At 53.4% G+C, this 20,343-nt stretch overlaps 1 protein-coding gene across 1 annotated transcript in view; it reads right to left on the reverse strand.

Moving 5' to 3' along the window:
• Positions 5,358-20,343, reverse strand: part of TSPAN14 (tetraspanin 14) — a 54,164-nt gene continuing 39,178 nt past the window's right edge. The window contains exons 3-9 of the mRNA XM_018042480.1: positions 17,430-17,480; positions 15,529-15,675; positions 13,837-14,007; positions 11,369-11,494; positions 10,047-10,091; positions 8,081-8,200; positions 5,358-6,987 (exon numbers count right to left, since the gene is read on the reverse strand). Coding sequence (XP_017897969.1) covers positions 6,916-6,987; positions 8,081-8,200; positions 10,047-10,091; positions 11,369-11,494; positions 13,837-14,007; positions 15,529-15,675; positions 17,430-17,480 — 732 coding nt within the window. The 3' untranslated portion in view covers positions 5,358-6,915. The remainder of the gene's footprint in view (positions 6,988-8,080; positions 8,201-10,046; positions 10,092-11,368; positions 11,495-13,836; positions 14,008-15,528; positions 15,676-17,429; positions 17,481-20,343) is intronic.

Genomic DNA, 20,343 nt, shown 5'->3' on the forward strand with positions numbered 1-20,343 from the left:
ATCCTATCCAAACATGTCATCCTGCTAGTTTCAGAGCATCTATTCGGGTTCTTCTTTCTCGTCCAAGCTCATTTACCCCAGGCTCCTTTGCCGGTCTCCCCCAGATCATCCCTTCAAGAGCTCTTGCAGGCAGGCTGTGGCCCTCTGCTGGGCCCCTTGGCCGGAGAGGTACACTGCTTCCTCTGGGGGCTTCAGGAGCTACTTCTCAGGCTGTGTTGGTTTCTGGAGGATCCACACTCCCGGCAAGAAGAAACCCAGTCTTCTGCCTCCCCACCACCTTGACACAGAAAGCAAACAGACCTTGAACCCCAAATACCAGCTGAGCCCCCAACAGACCTAAGCCTTGTTCTTAAAAGGACAAGGAAGTGGGGCTTGTCACTTCAGCCTGGCTGGGAGCTTGAGCTGTGTTTCCCATAACCCGGCAGCTGAGCCTGGTGGGGACTACTGCTGCTGCTAAGTCACGTCAGTCGTGTCCGACCGTGTGACTCCATAGACAGCAGCCCACCAGGCTCTGCTGTCCCTGGGATTCTCCAGGCAAGAACACTGCTAGTTAGATAGAATTCAGTAATTCCATTAGCAGTTGTGAGGGGTGCCTACTAAGGAATCCATCTAAACCTATGTTAAAATGCTTAGATGACCACCTCATCTCATTTAAACCTTGAAACAACCTCATGTTGGAGGTGTTTTTCACAAAAAACACCCAAAGTGGTTAAATAACTGGCCAAAGGCTACAAGGCTCATGAGTAGGTGGCTGGGCATCTGATAACACCCGTCAAGTTTACGTTGCTGTCTCTTCTCTACACAAACTCATCAGGTTCTCCCAGAAACCTTGTGAAATCAAGACCTCAAATGATTTCCACCTGAGAAATGAAGAAGCTGAGGCACTGAGGTGTTTGGGGTTTGCATGTACGTGTGTGTGTGGGGTGTTTGTTCTCAAGCCCGAGCTCACTGAAGCACAGGCCTTAATCTAGAGTAGAGAGCCTGGTACCACAAAGGAAGCAGAGCAATGGCGACCCCACTCGGTCTCCGCGGGAATACACCCTCAGAGCCAAGACCGCCCCTGCTTCCCCACCTACCCTGGGCTCACTATCTAGTTTTGCCTCTGGCACATAGCTACCTGCCTGGGGAAGTGGCCAAACCAATAGGCTGAGCCCATCAGGGTGATCTGCCCTTCTCCAGGAGGGGTCAACCCAGCAGTCAGGCAGCGAGCCACCTGGACCCCAAAGCCCCATCGCAGGCTGGTCTGCCGGGCTCTGCAGCTCCCTCCCTGGCAACCTCAGGGCGGCCCTGGATCTCCAGCGCACATGTCCTCATCTGTACACAAGGATGCCATTCAAACCACTGCTTTCTCACAGGACCAGCTGTCTCCGAAGGCAAAGGTGGACTGCAGGACCACCCTGCTCAGCCTCCCTGTGGAAGCTGTGCTGTCGCAGGCCACAGGCTCCTGGAGGACACATCACCCATCCCCTGCCCACCAGCCCTCACTCCAGAACTAGCCCGTATATCCCAGGTGCTCAGGCCACCCGCACCACTCAACAGCCAGGCAGCACAGGCACACCCCAGCCCTGAGTAGCCGCTCATTACGACGGCAGCCCACCTCCCTGGAGAATTTCTTTAAAATATGTTTTCCATACAAAAACCTTCTTGGAAGTAATTCTAATAATAAGATACAGTGGGGTTCTTAATAGCCCTTGTAAGAACAAAACACCCTGTAACCAAAATGTTCATCCACAGGAGTGTAATAGGGGTGATTGGCAGCCTTTCCCATGTCCGTCTCCTCTACAGGAGTCTGGTTCCCCCACCATGGCACTTCAGTGGGATGAACAAACACAGGGGACTGGTGGGGGGGATCCCCTCAATGGCTTTACCACCATGCCGCCCTCTTCAGAGGCTCCAGGTGGTTCATGGTGAGGTCTTGCCTCCCTCTGCCTTGGGTGATCGGAACACCATGACAGGTGGGGCAGACAGGAAAGGAAACGAGATCCTCAGTGCTGGCATCACTGAGTCACTCAGACCTAACCCTGAAACTCACCCGCCTCTGGACTTTCCAGGTTCAGGAGCCAAAAACCTCCCTTCATTGTTTCTGTCAGTTTGAATTGGGTTTTCTGTTACCGTGACTGTAAACACAATCCCCATTCTAAAACTAGGTTCATTCACTCATGGCAGTCCTGCAGTGGACTGTGATAATGCATTGCGGATGGGTACTCAGCCACAGAGAAATATTTCTGAGATATAGTAAGTAGAACTCATTGCAAAACACAATTCTCGTTTGTGTGGAAAAGATACTTGAACATGCATGCACATTTCCGAGGAGGGTACTTTGTGGTGGATGTCACTGGGGAACAGAGCACACTTGTTGCTTTATGCTTGGACTGTCTCGACTTATACTGAAAAAATAGAGAAAGATTAGTTTAAAAGTCATTTGAGGTGATAGGATTAGAATCTTAAGTGATAATATGGTAGTTATTAAACCATGCTTTTGAAGCCCCTGCTGAAATACAAAATGCAGAGCATGGCAAGAAAACAGAGGAAGAGAGAACTCTCCGAGACCTGTGAGAGGCAGACTTCTTCCTTTTCCAAAGCTGGAATCTCTAAAACTGGCGAGGTCATCAGAACAGTATCCACTTGAATCCCAAAGATGTATCACAGTCACCGTATTATATTGCCCATGTCAGGTTGTCCTGAGGTGCCCTGGAGACCCTAAAAGCATTCTGAGAGTGAATATATCTTTACTGTAGTCTTTGAAGGCTTCTCTGGTGGCTCAGATGTTAAAGAATCCACCTGCAATGCAGGAGACCTGGGTTTAATCTGAGGAGGATAAACCAGGTCTTGCTGAGTTTACAGGCGCTGAAAGTGTACAGTTCTGAATCTTTGGAGAGAGCGCCCAGATGAAGAACAGTGCTGCAGGAGGCCCAGTCTGCCCTGGAAGGCTGGGCAGCATCCTCTTGGATGGCAGACAAGCACATGCAAGGGCTTGTACCAAGGTGGGTCCCTGGGGACAGGCTACCAGTTTGGGGGCAGACAGCCTACAAACCCCATGGATGACCCTAGAGCTAGAAAACACCCACCCAAGGTCAAACAGCCACTCCACTCACCCAGGACAGCTGAGGGCACTGGACCCAGAGGTGACCTGGCTGAGCTCTGGACACCTGGGCAGAAGGATGTCCTGAGACCACTGCAATATCTCCTCCCCCTTTTTTGCAGTCCACACTGAGCTTGCCAGCCAAGAGGCAATTGGGTGGTCCCCACTGCTGAGACTCAGTCCCTCCTCTGCTGGCTCTGACCCAGTCTCCTGTTCTGAGGAGCTCTCTCCTCCTGGGTCCCTGAGATTGCAGTGGCCTACACTCCCAGACATGCCCATTACTGCCCCAGTAGCAGCCCCAAGTAGTATCTCTGGGAGAGAAAGCGATGCCCGATTCCTCACTGCCCACCAAGCTTGCTCTGGTCATGGAGGGGAGTGAGGCTGCTGCTCATGAAGGTAAGGAAGCTGCCCAGATGGCAGCTCTGGTTATGAAAGGGAGTGAGCTACTGCTCAAAACCAGGGCCTCTAGCCCAGGGTGGGACAGAGGTCCTTTGGGATGATGTCATGCTCTCCCAAAGGGCCCCCAAACTCAACCAGGCACCCAGACCCAGGTACAGAGCTGGGGATCTTCACTGACTTTCTCCAGATGGTTGTCAACCTGCCACAGAGCTCAGTAACTGGATCATCGTCAGGAAACTGATACTTCTCACAGCCTTGCCCTTGGTGCTGGTTTTCCTCAGCAGTCACCACTCAATGGTTCAGAAGCAAGGCTCACAGGCACCAAATCTCCTTCAGGGGCAAGGCTCCCAGAGTTTCAATCCACCTCTTCCAATGTCAACTGGTAACTTACCTTTCTTGTGTTTTGGACACAAAAATGGCTCCTCCAGAGCTGATCTGGGGACTCAATCAGCTTTTAACTGTTAGGTACTCTGAGTACTTCCTTTGTTCCAGGAAGGTCTGGATCCACTCATTTTTATTGTTATTCATGTGGGGAAACCTAGTCCAGCCCAGCACCAGCACAGATGGCTTTCCTGCCCCGCCCACGCCCTGCCCGAGGGTCGGAGGAGCCCAAGGAGACTGCTGAGTGTGACGGGTGCTGAGAGGTGGGACAGGGTGGGCAGGAGGGCCAGGCACCTGGGAGACTGGGCGGCAGAAGCAGAGGACTTTGAGGATGGGGTGGTCCGGGGCGTCAGGAGCCGCAGGGGCCAAGAGAGAGGCACTGAGTCTGGTGACTGGGCTGAGCGGCTTCCAGGCAAGTGAGAAAAGCAGTGGGTAGTGGCGGGAGGTGGACAGAGCCAGACAAGCAGCTTCCTGGGAAGGAGAGCTGGAGCGGGGCAGCACAGAGCTGGTAGGCAAGCTTTCTGGGAGGTGGATATGTGGGATGGGACAAGAAGGACAGCAAGTGGGAAAGATAATAGCGTGGCAGTTCCAGGAGGAGGAGGTGGACAGGAGAGTCACAGGAAGGATAAGCAAAGACCTTGAAACTTTCAAGCAAGAGTCGGGGTGGGGGCAGGGGGAGTGTAGGAGGGGACACACAGAGGCACAGGCTGGCCTATGTCGGGAGGTTGCACTGTGGCTCTGCGGAGAGTCCAGAGCGTTGGAGATGCCATGTCAGCACTCGTTAGCCTGCATTTCTTTTCTACCCGCCACACAACTCAGAATCAGAAGAGATGGCTGAAAGTGGTCAGCAAGTTCTGTAAAATAAAGAAACAAACCCAACTCTAAAAAAGTCACAGGTAGGTAAACTTCACCCTGAACTGGGCTGGGACGTGTGAAGATATTTGCAAGGGGTCACCAGGTCCACCTGAATAGACGGAACGGCAGGGCTGTCGAGGAACAGCTGCAGTGCACACACACCAGCAGTGAGAGCCTGCGGACACTGACCCCCGCTGGGCGGGCTGGATCAGACGCACTGGTGAGGTGGGCACAGCCGCTAACTCTCTCCACAGGTGGGCCAGCAGGTCTAGGACACACAGCTCACACAGTCTCAGATTCCAGCCCAGTGTTCCCAGGCTCTTTTGCTTGGACCTTACCACCTGGGGCTGTATGCTTATAACCTAAAATAACATTTCCTCTGGGCCTACAGAGTCAAAGTCCCTGTGCTTACAGCTGAGCAAGCCTGCTTGCTCTATCATAACCTCCAAGCAACCACTGGAAGTGGCACATGGAATCTAAAAAAAAAAATCACCTGATGAAATTTATTTCAGGTTGTGTCAACTGGCTACCTTCCTGTGGTGTTTACTTACACCCAATCCCACTGGTTCCCTTGGCAACCAAGTTTATCACCGAGGTGCTTAATGCCACCTTGATACGACCCCAAACAAAAACAATCAAACAGCATTAATATAAAGATATATTCCATAAAAGAGTTTGGCAGTCAAAGAAAAGCGTCACACTTCCTAAAAACACAAGCATTCTTCTTCCCCTAGTCTACAGAGAAAATTGTAAAAAAACAACAAAACCAACATCATCAACAAACACCCACCAGTATACACCACGCTGGCATGTACACTTCGGCAAGTAAGTGAAGGTAGCGCTCCATCCCTGAACAAGGACAGAACTGGTAGAACAAGATCCAGAGAGGCGTTAGAGTGTAGCCCAGCCAAAGCTGCACAGACATCCCAGCTTCCCCCGGGAAGTTATTCAGGACATCAGGCTTCATTTCCAAAAGCAAGCCCCCAATAAACCCTGACATGAAGGGTGGACACAATGACCACAGATATCCCTTTCAGGGGTTGGAGGGTCACCACGAAAGTCTTCAATGAAATATATGAGCCTCTATCCAGCTGCAGGCTGGGGTCCATGGCTCAGCTCAGGGGCTGGCTACAGGGCTTCTCTGTCCAAGGAGGGGCAAAAAAATGCCAGGCCGGCCAGCCGGCCCTTAGCATGAGGCCTGGAGAGGAGCCCTGGCCAGAGGTCTCCGGCTGGCCATCTGTGGCTAGGGTTCCCTCGCTTAGCAGTAGAGCAGGGTCAGGATTCAAGTTCTGGGTAACAGTTTCAGTAGCACCAAGACCAGAAGACAGTGACGCCAAGTGGGGAGGGGAGTGATGGTATGCGTGTTGGGGGCACGTAGACGAAGGGGAAGTTATGTGAGTGTAGCTGGGTGAGGAGCGATGATGAGGAGAGGCTGATGGAGTTGGTTCGTGAGACACTCAAGGGGACTGAAAGGGATGGCGTCAGTCCCAGACACCGCGTAAGGCTGCTGAGAGGAGAATGCCAGAGGAAATGAAGACGTGGTGTGAGGACATTCTTACCCCTATAAATAAACTATTTACACACTTTAGGAAAAGGAGAGCTGACGCTCAAGAGGAAAGCCATGCCCACCGCCACCCCCTCCACCCCCCGTGCCATCAGGGCATAATGCTGTTAGGCTGGAGCAGTTCCCGTCCTGGGGGGCTGGAGGGGACAGGGGACGAGGCACTCCCGTGGCCCCAGCCACGTGCTGGCTCAGGCTTACTTCACTTGGATGTGGCTGAGGATCCTGCCCACACGCCCGACGTGTGCAGACACCGCAGGCCCCACTGGCACTCGGAGGTCCACAGAAGATGGGGCTGCCCCCGAGGCCAGCACCAACCACATGTGCGATGGAGGCCAGGGTGCAGCCACCAGAGCCGTCGGTCCCTCAGAGTCACCTCCCCCACTTAAAGACGGAGCCTCTGAGTCCGGGCGGACCCCCGTGGGGGTGTCAGTCACAAGTCTGCGTGGGTGACAGGGGGCCCCTCGGTCTTCAACACCGGCAAGCAGAAACAGGTCACATCACGCGGATGCTGAAGGCGGGGTGCCGGCTCTGGCCAGGTGCTTCTGCTTCTCTGCCTGTGGACATGACGCGAATGGTGGTGAAGGGCTGCCGCCTCCACGGTGTGGCTCAGCTCTGCTTGCCTGCCCCCGGCTCCTCAGAAGTGGTGGCCTGCCTTCACCGCCTCAATGTCTGAGATCAGGGTCCTCGCCAGGAAGATGCCAAATATCTGGAAACAAAGGGCAGCAGAGGCAGCGGCCGTTAGCATAGGGGCCCAGAGGGCATGCTGGAGAGGGCACCCCACACTGCCCATCACCCCCACACCTGCCCACAGAGGCTGAGGACAGAGAGCAGCAACCGGGCACACACCAACGGAGACCCACCCACAGTTAAGACAAAGGAGCCTGGGGTCTGCTTTGCCATGTCCCAAGAGCCTGGGGGGGGGCAAACAGCAGCTCCGCAGAAGCACAAGGGACACTCTGGCCTGCTTGCAATATGACCCTGCATGTCCCAGACCGCAAACCACAACACGCTTTGTGCCCTGGGTGACACTGGAAATGACAGGGTCACTGACTGGTTCTGATTCCCAAAATAACAAATCTTGAACATTTCCCGTAAACCTGGATTCTACAATAAATACGAGGTTGTCTCTGACCTGGGCTGTGCCGATGTCTGAAGCTACACTCTGACCTCAGTGACTGGGATAACCCGGTGGGAAGAATGATGTTTTTCTACCAAGAACAGACTAATGTGAACTCGGTGACCTGAGGAAATTGGCTTTTTCCCCAGTTTTAAGTTCTTGTTGTGGTTGGTATTTGATGAGCCACTCCTTCTTAAGTCTGAGTTCTTGCCTGCTTTGCAAGCAAGTTTTTTTTTTGTTTTCTTTTCCCGATGCTTCTGTCTCTCAGCCTTCCTCTGAGATCAACCAGCCACTGAGCAAAGGAGGGAAAAGGGCATGGACAGCTGGTGACCCTGAGTCCATGTCAGTGACCTTCCTTCCAGGAAAGGTCAGAGCTGTACATTTTCTGAACGGTGTGTTTTTCCAAAGACCAGCAGCCTCGGTTGCTTCAGAAGTTGCTCACAAGGCTGCCGGCTTCTCCTCCAAGCCCTGGGTAGTACTGGAAAGCTCCTGGTTTCTCTGATTCACTGAATTCTTGACTTTCTCTAGCTAGTTCTTCTCCCGGCAGACACTAGCCAGCCTACTCACTCCCCGCCTTGGGCACCCCCAGCCACCAGCGTCTTTCCCCATGTGAAATCCGGCTCAAGGGGACAGGTGTGGTTACACGGCAAGAGAGGAAGCCACACAGGCGGTGGGGACAGACCTGCAGCAGTGAGATGGCGATGAAGACGCCGGCCACGATGTAGATGTTCCGCGGGAGCCAGCTCTCCAGTGCCTGGATGCAGCCTTTCGTGAAGATGGACTCATCCCATTTGCTCTTCAGCTGCAGAGAGACACAACAGTGCCCTGAGCCTGTGACACGCAGGCTGTCCCCACCTTGGTTTTTAGAGGGCTCCCGCCAAGGGCAGGGCAAAGCTCGGTGGGGAATGAGGGATCTGGGAGGAAGGCGCCGAGGACAGACGGACAGACAGAACTCTCCAGGAGAAGTACATCGACTGGCCTTGGCCTCTGCCCCTCCCTGGACAGTCTGCACTTTATAACCTGCCTCTCTTTCAGACCAGCTGTCATTCACAGCAACAGAGGCCATCAGAGCAAGGGCTGGGTGAGGCCTCACCTCTTCACATCTGAGCGGACACTCCTTGCAGCCTGAAAGTAAAGGCTCCCTCACTGTGATCTTTAACTTTTTCTGTGAGGGTCTCCACAGATTTCAAGATCAACACACTCCGCAGCCCGTATCTGGAGAAAGGGGAGCAGGCTGGGAGGTGCAGGGGAGAGATGATGTGCCTCAAAGAGAGAAACTGGGAGAAGAGGGTTCAGCGTCTTCTGAGTCAGCAGAGGGAAGGGAAGGAGCTTCTCAGATCATGGCCCCTAGCCCATGGGAGACTGGTTCCAGGAAGCAGAGCTTGCATAAGTGGTCACACGCTGGCCAGCTCTTTCTAATCCTGACCCCAAGTGGAGGCTCAGGAAGCACACAGGGATGGGCCACAGCCAGTCCCTATGTCCCCACCCACCTCCCCACACAGCAACCAGCTCCGGCCCCCCTCCCCTATCAGCATCACTCATGAAACGCTGACAGAACATTCATTTGTTAGCAGTGTTAGGGGCTGAATTATGTCCCCCTAAAATTTGTATGTTGAAGTCCTAACCCCCAAGACCTCAGAGTGTGTCTGTACTTGTAAAAAGAAGTAAATACATTAAAATGAGGTCACTGGAGTGGGCCCTAGTCCAGTATGACTGGGGTCCCCTAAGAAGAGGTTAGGACATAGAGAGGGAAGCCCATTGGAGGACATAGGGAAGAGAAGATCAGCCGAGCCAAAGAGAGCGGCTTCAGAAGGGACCAACCCTGCTGGCACCTTGGTCCCAGACTTTTAACCTCCAGAACTGTGAGAAAGTAAACCTCTGTTCCCACACAGCCCGAGCGCTTTGTTATGGCAGCCCTAGCCACTAATACAAATGGTGACAAAATTCATTCACTGGAGAGGCTGATGCTGACACAGGCCCATCCCTGTCAAGTCGAGCTCACTGCAGAGGGAGCTGAGGTTTCCCAAACAGGAGGGTCACATCCCCAGTGTCCACAGCCAATAGGAGGGGTGCCTGCAAGTTCCCTGAGATCCCTCTCTTTCAGACCAGCTGTCATTCACAGCAACAGAGGCCATCAGAGCAAGGGCTGGGTGAGGCCTCACCTCTTCACATCCGAGCGGACACTCCCTGCAGCCTGAAGCCCTTAGAGGACTGAGCCCCACTCCTGCCCTGCCGCCACTGTCTCCACCCGGCAGCTGGACCAAGCCATACGCTCCTGCAGCTCCATCCTGGACCCGTAGATAACAGATACCTCCTAGGATTCCAAGGAGCCTCTTCTCAAACATGTAGCCTTTGTTCTCCCAAACTTCCATCTGACCTCTTTCCACTCATGTAGCAACTGCTAGATTTGGGGATTGTAGTTCACAGAGTCTGAAATCATAGGCATCATTGTTCTCGGGAGGATGTGTGCATGAACACGTGTGTGCTGGTTCCAAGCTTGCCTGGTTCCCAGCTTAGGTGGCACCTCTGGCTCCTTAAGTCTCCCCTGGCTTTCCCATCCAATTTGCACTTGTGCTAAATCAGGGAGTCAGACCCTGGGGAATAGACCTAAAGAATTCAAAATTCATATGCAATATGGGGGCTCTCACCTGAGTCCTGATGTCATAGCCACACTGTGTGTTCACAACTTTTTGCTGTTAGAAAAACAGAAAAAATTAGTCATTTTTGTACTCTCGAGAAACTGCTGGTAGAAAGCTCTAGAAAAGTCACAACCAAACACCAGCACCAACTCCGTTACAGCACATGCCCTTCCAGCATACTGCCAGCTAACCTTTCATGCTAGGACAGGGTCAGAAAACTTTTTGCATGAAGGACTAGATGGTAAATATTTCTGACCTGTCTATGTAGCTGCTTTTCAACTCTGCTGTTGCAGTGTGAACACAGCCACTGGACAATATATAAATGAATGGGCATGGCTGTATTTCAATAAAACTTTATTTATAGACAATGAAATTTGAATCTTGCATGATTTTCACGTGTCACAAAATATTATTCTTTTGATTTATGTTCACTTAAAAATGGCTGAAACCACTCTTGGCTCACAGGTGATGCAAAAACAGCAGGCCGGCTGTGGCATGGGGGTTGCAGTCTGCCGATCCCTGTGCTAGAGGGGAAAACCTACCCTTGCTGAAGAATTCACAGTCACTGTGGAGCTGTCAGATGCTGGCTCCGCAGCCTCTTCCCGGGCTGAGGATCCTGCCCACAGCCTGTGGCCCAGCACCAAACAGTGTGGCCGCACTGACGGTACACTGTGACTGTCCCCTCGGCTCAGACCCGCTTCAGGCAAACATTCAGTGCTCCCTCAAGGGAACCCGAGGAAACTCCCTAGGCAGTCCAGTGGTTAGGATTTGGACCTTTCACTGCCAGGTCCCAGGTTCAATTCCTGGTTGGGGAACTAAGATCCCATAAGCCACGCAGTGTAACCAAAAGGAAAAAAAAAAAAAAAAAGTCACCCAAGAGCTCAGTTTCTGGAACTCAAGGATGTTAGTCTGCAGACCAGAGAGGAAAACCAGTGAAGAAGAAAGAACAGTAAAAATTCTGCGTCACCCCAGATGGCGATGTACCGCATCGTCCCAGGCTTCTGAGCACTGGGCATTTTCTCCAGAGAAAGGGACACCTGGGTTCATTACATTCATAGCATCTTGTTCAGGCTCTCTGAGTGAGAGCCCCTCCCGGCAGAGGGAAACACTGCTTTTCTCCTGCTTCACCCAGCCCACTAGAGCCAGGGTGGGACGAGTGAAAACGTTCCTGGAATTTTTACATATAGGATTTCAGAGCTGCACGAGCCCCAGGCAAGTGGAAGGGGAGCCAGGTGCTCATTGCAGCGGCAGGAGAGAAGTGACCAGAGCCCTCAGGGAGGCAGGAGCGGCTCACTCCACTCCAGAGACTGTCCACAGGTGGGCCGGCTTACCGCGGGGTCGGGCACGCAGCAGGAGAAGGGCACCCCACATTTCTCGCGGCTGTAGCTGGCGCCGCTGCAGTTGAAGTAGACATTGAGGTCCCAGTCTTCAGGGCCATACGCCCCACAGCACTGGTTCTGCAATTACAACGCCAGGGACCATCAGAGCTCCAAGCACAGGGTGGTGTCTGTCTGAGGGGCGCGGGATTCAGTGTGCCTCTGTGTATCACGCAGAGAAATCAAGGCCCGCCCCATGGACCTGCCACCACAGAGACGTGACTGAGGTGACCCTGATGGTCCTAAAGAAGGGGACTTGGAACTGCGTCCAGGCCCTGTCTGGGCCCAACACCCCGGGCTGGCTCAGCAGCGCCCTGGTCTCAGCTCTACACCCGCCTCACCCTGGAACTTCCCCAACTGCCCCTATCCAGCCCAGAGCAGGCTTCTCGTTTTCCTTCCTACGTGGTCCTCTATTACCCAGCAAGAGAACAGCTCCCGTGGTCGGTGTGCCTTCCCCCCCAAGAAAAGGCCAAGCTGACCCCAGTCACCTTCTGTGTCTCTACAGAAAACAGCTGCTGAACGCCTGCTCCCAAGGAAAGAGTTACAACTGGGGTGAATGGTAACACAGTCGAAGCTTTGCCCCTGACCCAGGGTCTCTGTCCTCCCTTCCCACAACCACTCTCTAAATGGTGAAGCAGCAAAGAAAACCTCCCTTTGTCTAAAAACTCATAAAACCAAATGCACTGAGAGCAGCTTTGTGACATCAGCAGTGTCCCAACCAGATGCTGTTTTTGCACTTGTCCTCAGAGCTGACAGAGTCACAGCCCTAATTACAAGCCCACCACCAGGATTTCTGCTTTACTTTCATTTCTGAGGTTAAAGCCCGTCTTTCTCCCCCAACCATCCTCCAGGGTTCCAGGTGCTCTAACGAATACCCAATATTTCACCATGAGAAAGCTCCATCATTTACTGACTACCTCTGAAGAAAGGTATTTTTTTTTCTTTTAAAGGAAAGGAAGGCAGTGGAGAAAACTACAGTGTCTTTAAGGCCAGTGCAGAGATCTGGATCCTTGATACCAGCAAGCCCCAGGCTATGTGGAATTGAGGAGCCTTGAATAGAAAAGGAAAAGGCGCAGCAGGCAGTGGTGTCAGGAGAGGGTGGGGTGCCGACTCCCACAGATGCACGCGGGTCTCTAACCAACAACACAGGAAGGCTCTCTGATCACAGAAATGGGTTTTGCTGGATCGATCCCAGGATACGTGAAACACGGGGCAAACAAGTTCTGGTTAATAAGGAGAACAGATCACAGTTATTTTTAATGCTCTCTATTTTCTTCTTGGCAACCCACTCCAGTACTCTTGCCTGGAAAATCCCATGGGCGGAGGAGCCTGGTAGGCTGCAGTCCATGGGGTCGCTAAGAGTCGGACACGACTGAGCGACAAACTACTAAACTGCTACTACTATTTTCTTCTCAGAACCAAAAGGTTCCCTATAGAAAGTTTTTGAGGAAGCTAGGCTTTCTGGTCAGAGAAGGCAATGGCACCCCTCTCCAGTACTCTTGCCTGGAAAATCCCATGGGCAGAGGAGCCTGGTGGGCTGCAGTCCATGGGGTCGCTAAGAGTCGGAAACGACTGAGCGACTTCACTTTCACTTTACACTTTCATCCACTGGAGGAGGAAATGGCAACCCCTCCAGAGTTCTTGCCTGGATAATCCCAGGGACGGGGGAGCCTGGTAGGCTGCCATCTCTGGGGTCGCACAGAGTCGGACACGACTGAAGCGACTTAGCAGCAGCAGCAGCAGGCTTTCTGGTAGAGCAGAGATCAAACAACAGCCTTGCACAGGCCGGCATGGTGGGGAGTGGGTTTCTCCCGGGGTAAGGGAGGCAAAGTACGGGGGACAGCTGTGGTCCCAGCCTCCAGGTGCAGCCACACACAACGGGGATGGAGGTCACACGGAGAAAAGGTCACAGCCTAGGACTGCTGAGACTAACCTCCAGGGACATATTCCAGGGAGGTTACATTCCTGTTGGTCTGAAGAAGTTTGCTCCAGGCGGCTCTATCCTCTCAAACAGGAAGGGGAAAAGGTCCCAGGAAGGAAAGGGACAGGAATAGCCTCAGACAGGGAGTCATGTGCCTAGCTTTGCCCCTCATTGCCCACAGGGCCCAGGGGACTGTGGCTGTCTGCATGTTCAGGGCTGGAGAGGTCCAAGCCCGAGGGAGTAGGGGTGGTCACGAGTGAAGCTAGCCTGCCTGCTTGAAGCACTTGGGGGACAGTACCCTGAGAGCAAGCCCGGCCCATCAGCACACAGGAGTGGACAAAGCTAATCTGTCCAGAGGCAGGGATGGCACAGCCCCAGCCTCCTTGCTGAGGGCAGAGCTGAGGAGGGAGGGTCCCATGTTCCCCACCAGCCTGGGCCCCCAGCCGCGCACACAGCCAGCAGAGCCAAGCTCTATCAAGGAGAAGGTGGGCGCGGTACTTACGGCTTTCTGAAGGGAGTCAATGAGGTTCTGCAGGTCAATGTCATCCCGGTAGGATCTGATGTTGCTCTCGAAGAACTCCCGGAACCGGTCCCTCACCCAGTCCTGGAACAGGAAGGCCAGCACGGCCACGGCCAGCTCCAGGAAAAAGATGAGCACGATGGTGCTGCAGAACTGCAGGGGGGACACGCAAGGAGTGGGTGTCACTGCACCTCAGCCTCCCGACCAGACCACACCCCCACCTGACCCAGAACCTCTGCCTCCCACTAAGAGCACGGGCTTGGCAGCCAAGAGACCCACACCGGAGCTGGGGAATCGCACGTGATGGGCTGGGTACCCTGGGCACCTCATCCCTGCTCACATAGCTGCACTATTGGTAAGTCAGATGAGCAAAAGGACAAGCAAGCTCCAAGACAACGGGCCAGCCATCTCCTATGGAGGAGCACCCCTCCAACAAGGAATCCCCCCGCCACAGGAATGAATGGCTATCCTGGCCCACCAGGCTGTCAGCTCCTTTAGCGTACAGACACTAGCGCCTCAGACACCCTATCTGACCTCTCTCCTCACACCTACAGCCATCGCACTTGCTAGAAACCTGTCACTCCTACTTTAGGGATGAGGAAACTGAGGTTCACTCAGGTCACATGCCTGAGACGCAAGACCTCTGAGTTCCCTGGCAGGGCTCTTGACAGCTCTGGAGTTGCTAATGTTATCAGTATCTACTCTGTGTGCATATGATAGTCAACTGCGTTAAAATGTCTGCAGGGCACAGGCTCCCCTGGGGTGGAGTTCCGTCAAGGCCACTGCAGCGACAGGTCCACACCCCTCCGTCAAGGCGGGGTTCCAGCCCGCAGAGCTCATGTTATCACAGCCACTAGCACTGGCCACACTGCACACTAAGCATGTATGCCACAGCCAGCAGTACCTCAAAATAAGACACACACACACACACACAAACATACATACACGCAAGGCCCCCCAGAATGTAATCTCCATTCGCAGAGAAGCAAGATAACCAAACAAAAATGAAAAGCGGGGTGTGGGCGGGCGGGGGTGGGAAACACATGTGTTTTGCTTTTTAAATTAAGCCCAGAAAAAAGTCTTGATCTAATAAATCCAACAAATAATATATTGTAAAACATGATTATGTGTTTCCCCCACCAGGTGCTATTTAATTTTAGCTGAATGCATTTCAAAATAAATGTGTATCTAAATATAAAACTAACTCTTAGTAACTCAAAGTTCTGCCAGGAAATCAAGGATTCTGCACTGTACATCCAACACATTCATACCCCCTGGAGGAGGCAAAAGATTTCCTAATATTGACATCTTCTGATCTTAGCCAGGAAGGGCAAAGGTGATTAGCAAACAAACAACTGGAACTGCAGGGGGGAGATAAAAGGTGAAGGAGGGGCAGGTGACTCTGCCTACTAGGAGCTGAAAACCAGAGGGGCTCAACTTCTCCCCTGCTGAGGGCCTCCTTCATCTGATTGTCTCCTGAAACCTTTCCTTTTTCAGTGGGCAGCAGGTTACAGAGGGCTGCCTCCTCCCCTCACTGCCGGATCCTGGGGCAGGCTTCTAAGAGTGGCTACCTCGCCCCACCCACTCCAGCAGGTAAGGGCTAAGCCTGTCCTACAGAGCCCACACCCCTGCCTCCCCACCATGCTTCCCCCTACCCTCGTCCGGGCCACTCACAAAGTTGAGGAGGCAGATGTTCTCCCGCAGGGCCCCCACGCAGCCCGCAAAGCCCAGGGTGAACATCACCACGCCCACCATCAGCACCAGCACCACTGGGTCAACTCCATGCATCCGGGTCACTTTGGTGAGGTCGGAGAGCACCCCCTGAAAGAGGCAGAGAAAGCAGGGTAACATCAGCCTTGAAGAGTCGAGGGTGCCCTGGGGGGACTGAGCTGCAACTAAATGAGGACAGGGAGCTGCCTTCCAGGGCTGTCTTCTCGTTAACTGCCAGGCCAGCGCATGGCCCCTGCCCAGCGGCCCTCTCAGAGGCCCAGCAGATCTTTGCCTCCCTCAGCTCCCAGTGGCCCTCCTGCTCCCAGACTCCATCTAGGCTGTCAGTTCCTCACAGGCAGACCCCATGCTTCTTTTGTAGCCTGTAGAATATTGATGGGGTGAAAAGGGGCCCTGGGGGACCCTGTGGTCAAGGCACCCAAAGGCCCTGGCCTCTGGTCATCTGGCGGCTGACTCTGCATTCAATTCACGGAGATCGCCATTATCTTGAGATGAAAACGGCTTCAATACAAACAGGCTTGTGAACAGCACATGCACCAAGGACAGGTGAAGACAGCACTGCCCACTGACTTTTCGTGATGATGCAGATGTCCTGTATATATCCGCGCTGTTCAAAACGGCAGTCACCGGCCACACATACGACTATTGGGCACTTTAAATGAGGCCTAGCGGAACTGAAGAAGTGAATTTTAATTTGTATTTCACCTTAGTTAATTTAGATATAATCAGCCACGTCTGGCTAATGGGAACCGGAATGGACAGAGCAAGCAGCTCTACAGGATCAATGGAGGAAGCAGTGAAGAGCAGCCAGGCCAAACACCCAGCGGGACCCGGGCAGCCAGGGCAGCCAGGCCTAGGCTCTGGGCCCGAATGGCTGAGATGCTGCTGTTCCGTTCTGGTCACACGGTGGCGCTATGAGGCATGGTTTGCACCAGCTTCTTGGTCACTAGGGCAAAGGGACATTGCACTGCAAGCACTTAAAGGGGCCCAAACCTAAAGGTAGACCTTACCCAGTTCCCACGGCCATGTCAGCAAAGCCCACAGACCTAAACACTCCTGCCTCCTTCTGAAAGTAAAGAGAGGCCCCACTGCAGGAACAGAGGGCCCTGGGCCTTAGGCTTAAGAGAAGGCCTCTCACCGTTTCCTGCCTGGTCTCTCCACCTCCCCAGTACCCACCGACTCACAGTGCAAATGGTGCACCAAAGGTCCACTCTGCTTACATCCTAGTCCCCTCCTTGGAGCTCCAAATGCCCCTTGTCCTTCTGGACAGTAAGAGCCTGCTTTCCTCTCCTCCCCTGTCCTCCATAGGCTGGGCAACGAGGTTCATGGGTGCTAAAGATGTGCCCCTGCACCACAGGGCACCCAGGGGGCACAACCCAGAGCCTAACTCCCTGTCTCAGGAGTCCTATCCACGGGCAAGAACGAGAGCTTCAGGAATCACCACAACTGTGTTCAGGGACCTGCTGGCTCCAGAGGCACAGTCCATTCCAGAAGGTAGCCCCAGGCCTGCCCTGGACAGAGCTGTGGACATGACCCGGGATGACTCGGGGCTTCTGGAAACAGAAGAGAGGGCTCTCCATGCTCATGGGGCTCAAAATCCCAACTGGCCCAGCCTTGGCCTCTAGCAGCGACCCTGCCACAGGGAAAGCCAGGCTAGCCACAGGACCCCAGGAGTTTTCATCACAAGTTAAGTAACTTTCAAGAACTGGCTCTGTAAAGGTTAATGACCACAAATCATTGCCCTGCACAGGAGGGGCTCTTTGGGGAGGAGTTTGGAGGAAGGGACAATTAAAGCTGAATGAACCTGGTGGACTGCTGCTCAGGGTTCCAGTGACAGTCACACCTACCTTCTCGCTCCACGCCCATAGTCCAACTCCAAGGAAGACAACTCCAGCCAACTGAGCAGGGGTAGGGGAAAGAGAGAGAGAAAGTTAAGTCAGAAACCAGCTCCACGAACATGCTTCTCAGAGGAGGGACCAGACTGCTAGTGTCAGAGGGGGTTCCTGGCTCATGTCCACGCTGGGCAGGGTAAAGCAGCCCCTTTGTCCCTGCAGATGACAGGGATTCCAGCAGAATGGTGGGGCAGTGAGGCTCTTCAGGTAACTCACACCTGTCTTCCCTGACTGCTGGGACAAAGTCCTTCGACCCTGGCTGGCCTCATGCTTGGGAAAGCAGAGACAAAGACCTCGGAACAGTCTCTGACCAGGAGAGACTCTGGGGTCAGACACTGAGCCACAGCCTGCTTCTCTCCTCTTCCCCAAGTCCCCTACTCACTGCAGTGCCCTGTCTGGGGCGTAAGAGGACATCATCCCTTGGGATGCCTTCAAGGGCTCGCAGTGCAGGTAAGGCTCTGCACAGGATTGCCACCCTTCTTGGGTCTCCAGCCCTGGAGACATACTCCAAGCACAGAAAAGCAGCTGCCAGGCTGAGCTTCCTCCCGTACCGTACTTACATCCATGTGGTGGGACACACCTGTGCTCAGGAAACGCTGGGTTATGTTACTGAATTAAGAGGCCTGCACTGAGCCATGTGCTAACCCCAGAACCGTGTCCCCCAACCCTGACCTCTCATCCACAGGAGCCCGCTGGTGCCAAGGTGCTCCACCTGCCCCATGACAAAAAGAGACCCTCCATATACACCCCACAGCTTCCTACACCAGGAAGGGTTTTTCCAGAGCAAACACCTCGTGGCCTCAGAAATTAAGCAGCCTCCTGTTGTTCTGCTTAACTGCCTTATATTCTGCTGGCATTTCGCTGCCATTTATCAGGACCTGGTGATAAACAACAGGGCAAGGTACTCTGTGACTGCAAGTTTCCCAAGTGTGTTCTCCAGCTTTAGGACCCTCCTGCCCACTGCAAGCCCTAGGAGGCTGGACTCGGAGGAAAGACCTTCAGAGAAAGCCCGGGAGTTCCCAACCTCCTCTGGATCACAGGCCACTTTCAGAAGCCCCACATTTTGGAGGGAATTTCAGAGGGTTCACAGACTCCTCGTTGCTGTTCCTACCGCAGTCTGTGGACTTTAAGTGAAAAAGTCCTGCCAAGTGACCTGATCCGCCTGCCCCCACCTCCTCCAACTCGACTAAGTACCACAGGGGCTGAGAGGGCCAGGATGAGAACTCTGAACCCAAGTCCCCCTGAAAGCAAGTTCCCTGACAAGTTGATGATTAATCACTCTACCCACAACTTCATTCCCTTTCTTGTCCCGCCCCTGTTCTCCTTGAGATTAAGGAATATCAAAGAAAAGGGGAGACTGAAACCGAGCAGAATCCTGAGGGACCTTGCAGGGTCCAAGCCCCTCCACGCCCCCTGCTTCTTGTTGGCCTCCCCTCCCCCTACCTGTTCCAAAGAGCAGACTCAAGCAGTTAACAATTAGAATAATGACGCAGGAGTCAAAGGACTCCTGATTCCTCCGGAAGGGATTTAGATAACAATCTGCCACTATCTTTAAGCTGTTCTGCAGAATAAGACCCCCACCCTGTGGAGGAGGGTGATTACACACTGACCACAAGAAGTGTAGACCCCAGACTGGCTGGAACTGGAAGGCTGAGGATTCAGATTCCTGAAGCATTACCTGTTACCTCAACACTAACCAGTCAGAAGAAAGTCCACAAGCTAACCACATACCCTGTGGCCCTCACTACCAACATCTGCCTTTACAAACACTTGTCTGAAAGCCTTCGGGGAGTTGGGGGTCTTTTGAGCACGAGTTACCCATTCTTCTTGCTGGGCATTCTGCAATGAACCTTGTACTTCCCTTCACCACAACCCTGTGTCAATTAACTGGCTTTGCTGCAAGTTGGGTGAGTGAACCCAAGTTCAGGTCAGTAACAATTCAGTAAGCAGTGAGGGAGAAGACCCAGATCCTAAGGCTCAGGTTAGTTCATTCATTTCTTCACTCATGCATTCAGTGGACACTGAGCAAATGCTAGGCACCACCTCAAGCACTGGAGACAGCCTGCATCACGCGGCAGAAGGTCCCTCTGCTGCTGGAACTCGGGTGCCAAGGAGCCGACATGAGGTTCCACCACATCACACCGATCCCCCACTTTTCAGTCCTCCCACTGGATTAGCCAGCTGATAAAGGACGTCATTTTCCTTGATGGGGTGCATGACCTTCCATTCCTGAGTGTCTGACACCGTGTGGTAAGCAAGCTGGAAGGTAACTAGATGCTCTCTGCTGAATGCTATAGACATCCCTCCCCACCATTCCTTGCAGTCTCTGATGACTCACTTCCCTCTTTCCAAGCTGGGAGGTCGAGTCCTTTGCCTTAGCTTATCCACCCTCATCCACCACAGTGGTCCTTCCCTCCTCCACTGAGGCACTCAGCTCTGGGGACAGGAAGGGTGCACACATGGTTGTCTTCCGCTCCTCCCCGTCACTCCGCCTCAGTCTCTTCTGAGGGCTTACCCTCCTCTTTCAGAGCCCTCTAAATGCTGGAGAGCCTCACTGCTCGGTCTTGACCGCTGCCCTCCCCTAACCCTCTGGATGATTTCATAACTCACACAGCTGACGCACAAACCCCAACCTCCAGCCATAGCTGATCCCAAGTCAAACACACCAATGTCTCCTTGACCTGTCCTCTAAATACGACCAGCAACATTTCAATCTTCACACGCCCCCAGAGGGAGCTGTGGTCTCCCAACTCCCCCGTTCTCACTAAATGGCACCACTGACCATCTACTCATAAGACAGAAAACCTCGACCTCAGGCTTGAACGCTCTGGCCCTCCAACTCCACATTCAGCCTACCAGGACCTGCTAT

The sequence above is a fragment of the Capra hircus genome, chromosome 28 (assembly GCF_001704415.2).
Source record: "Capra hircus breed San Clemente chromosome 28, ASM170441v1, whole genome shotgun sequence".
In the NCBI taxonomy this organism is placed as follows: Eukaryota; Metazoa; Chordata; class Mammalia; order Artiodactyla; family Bovidae; genus Capra; species Capra hircus.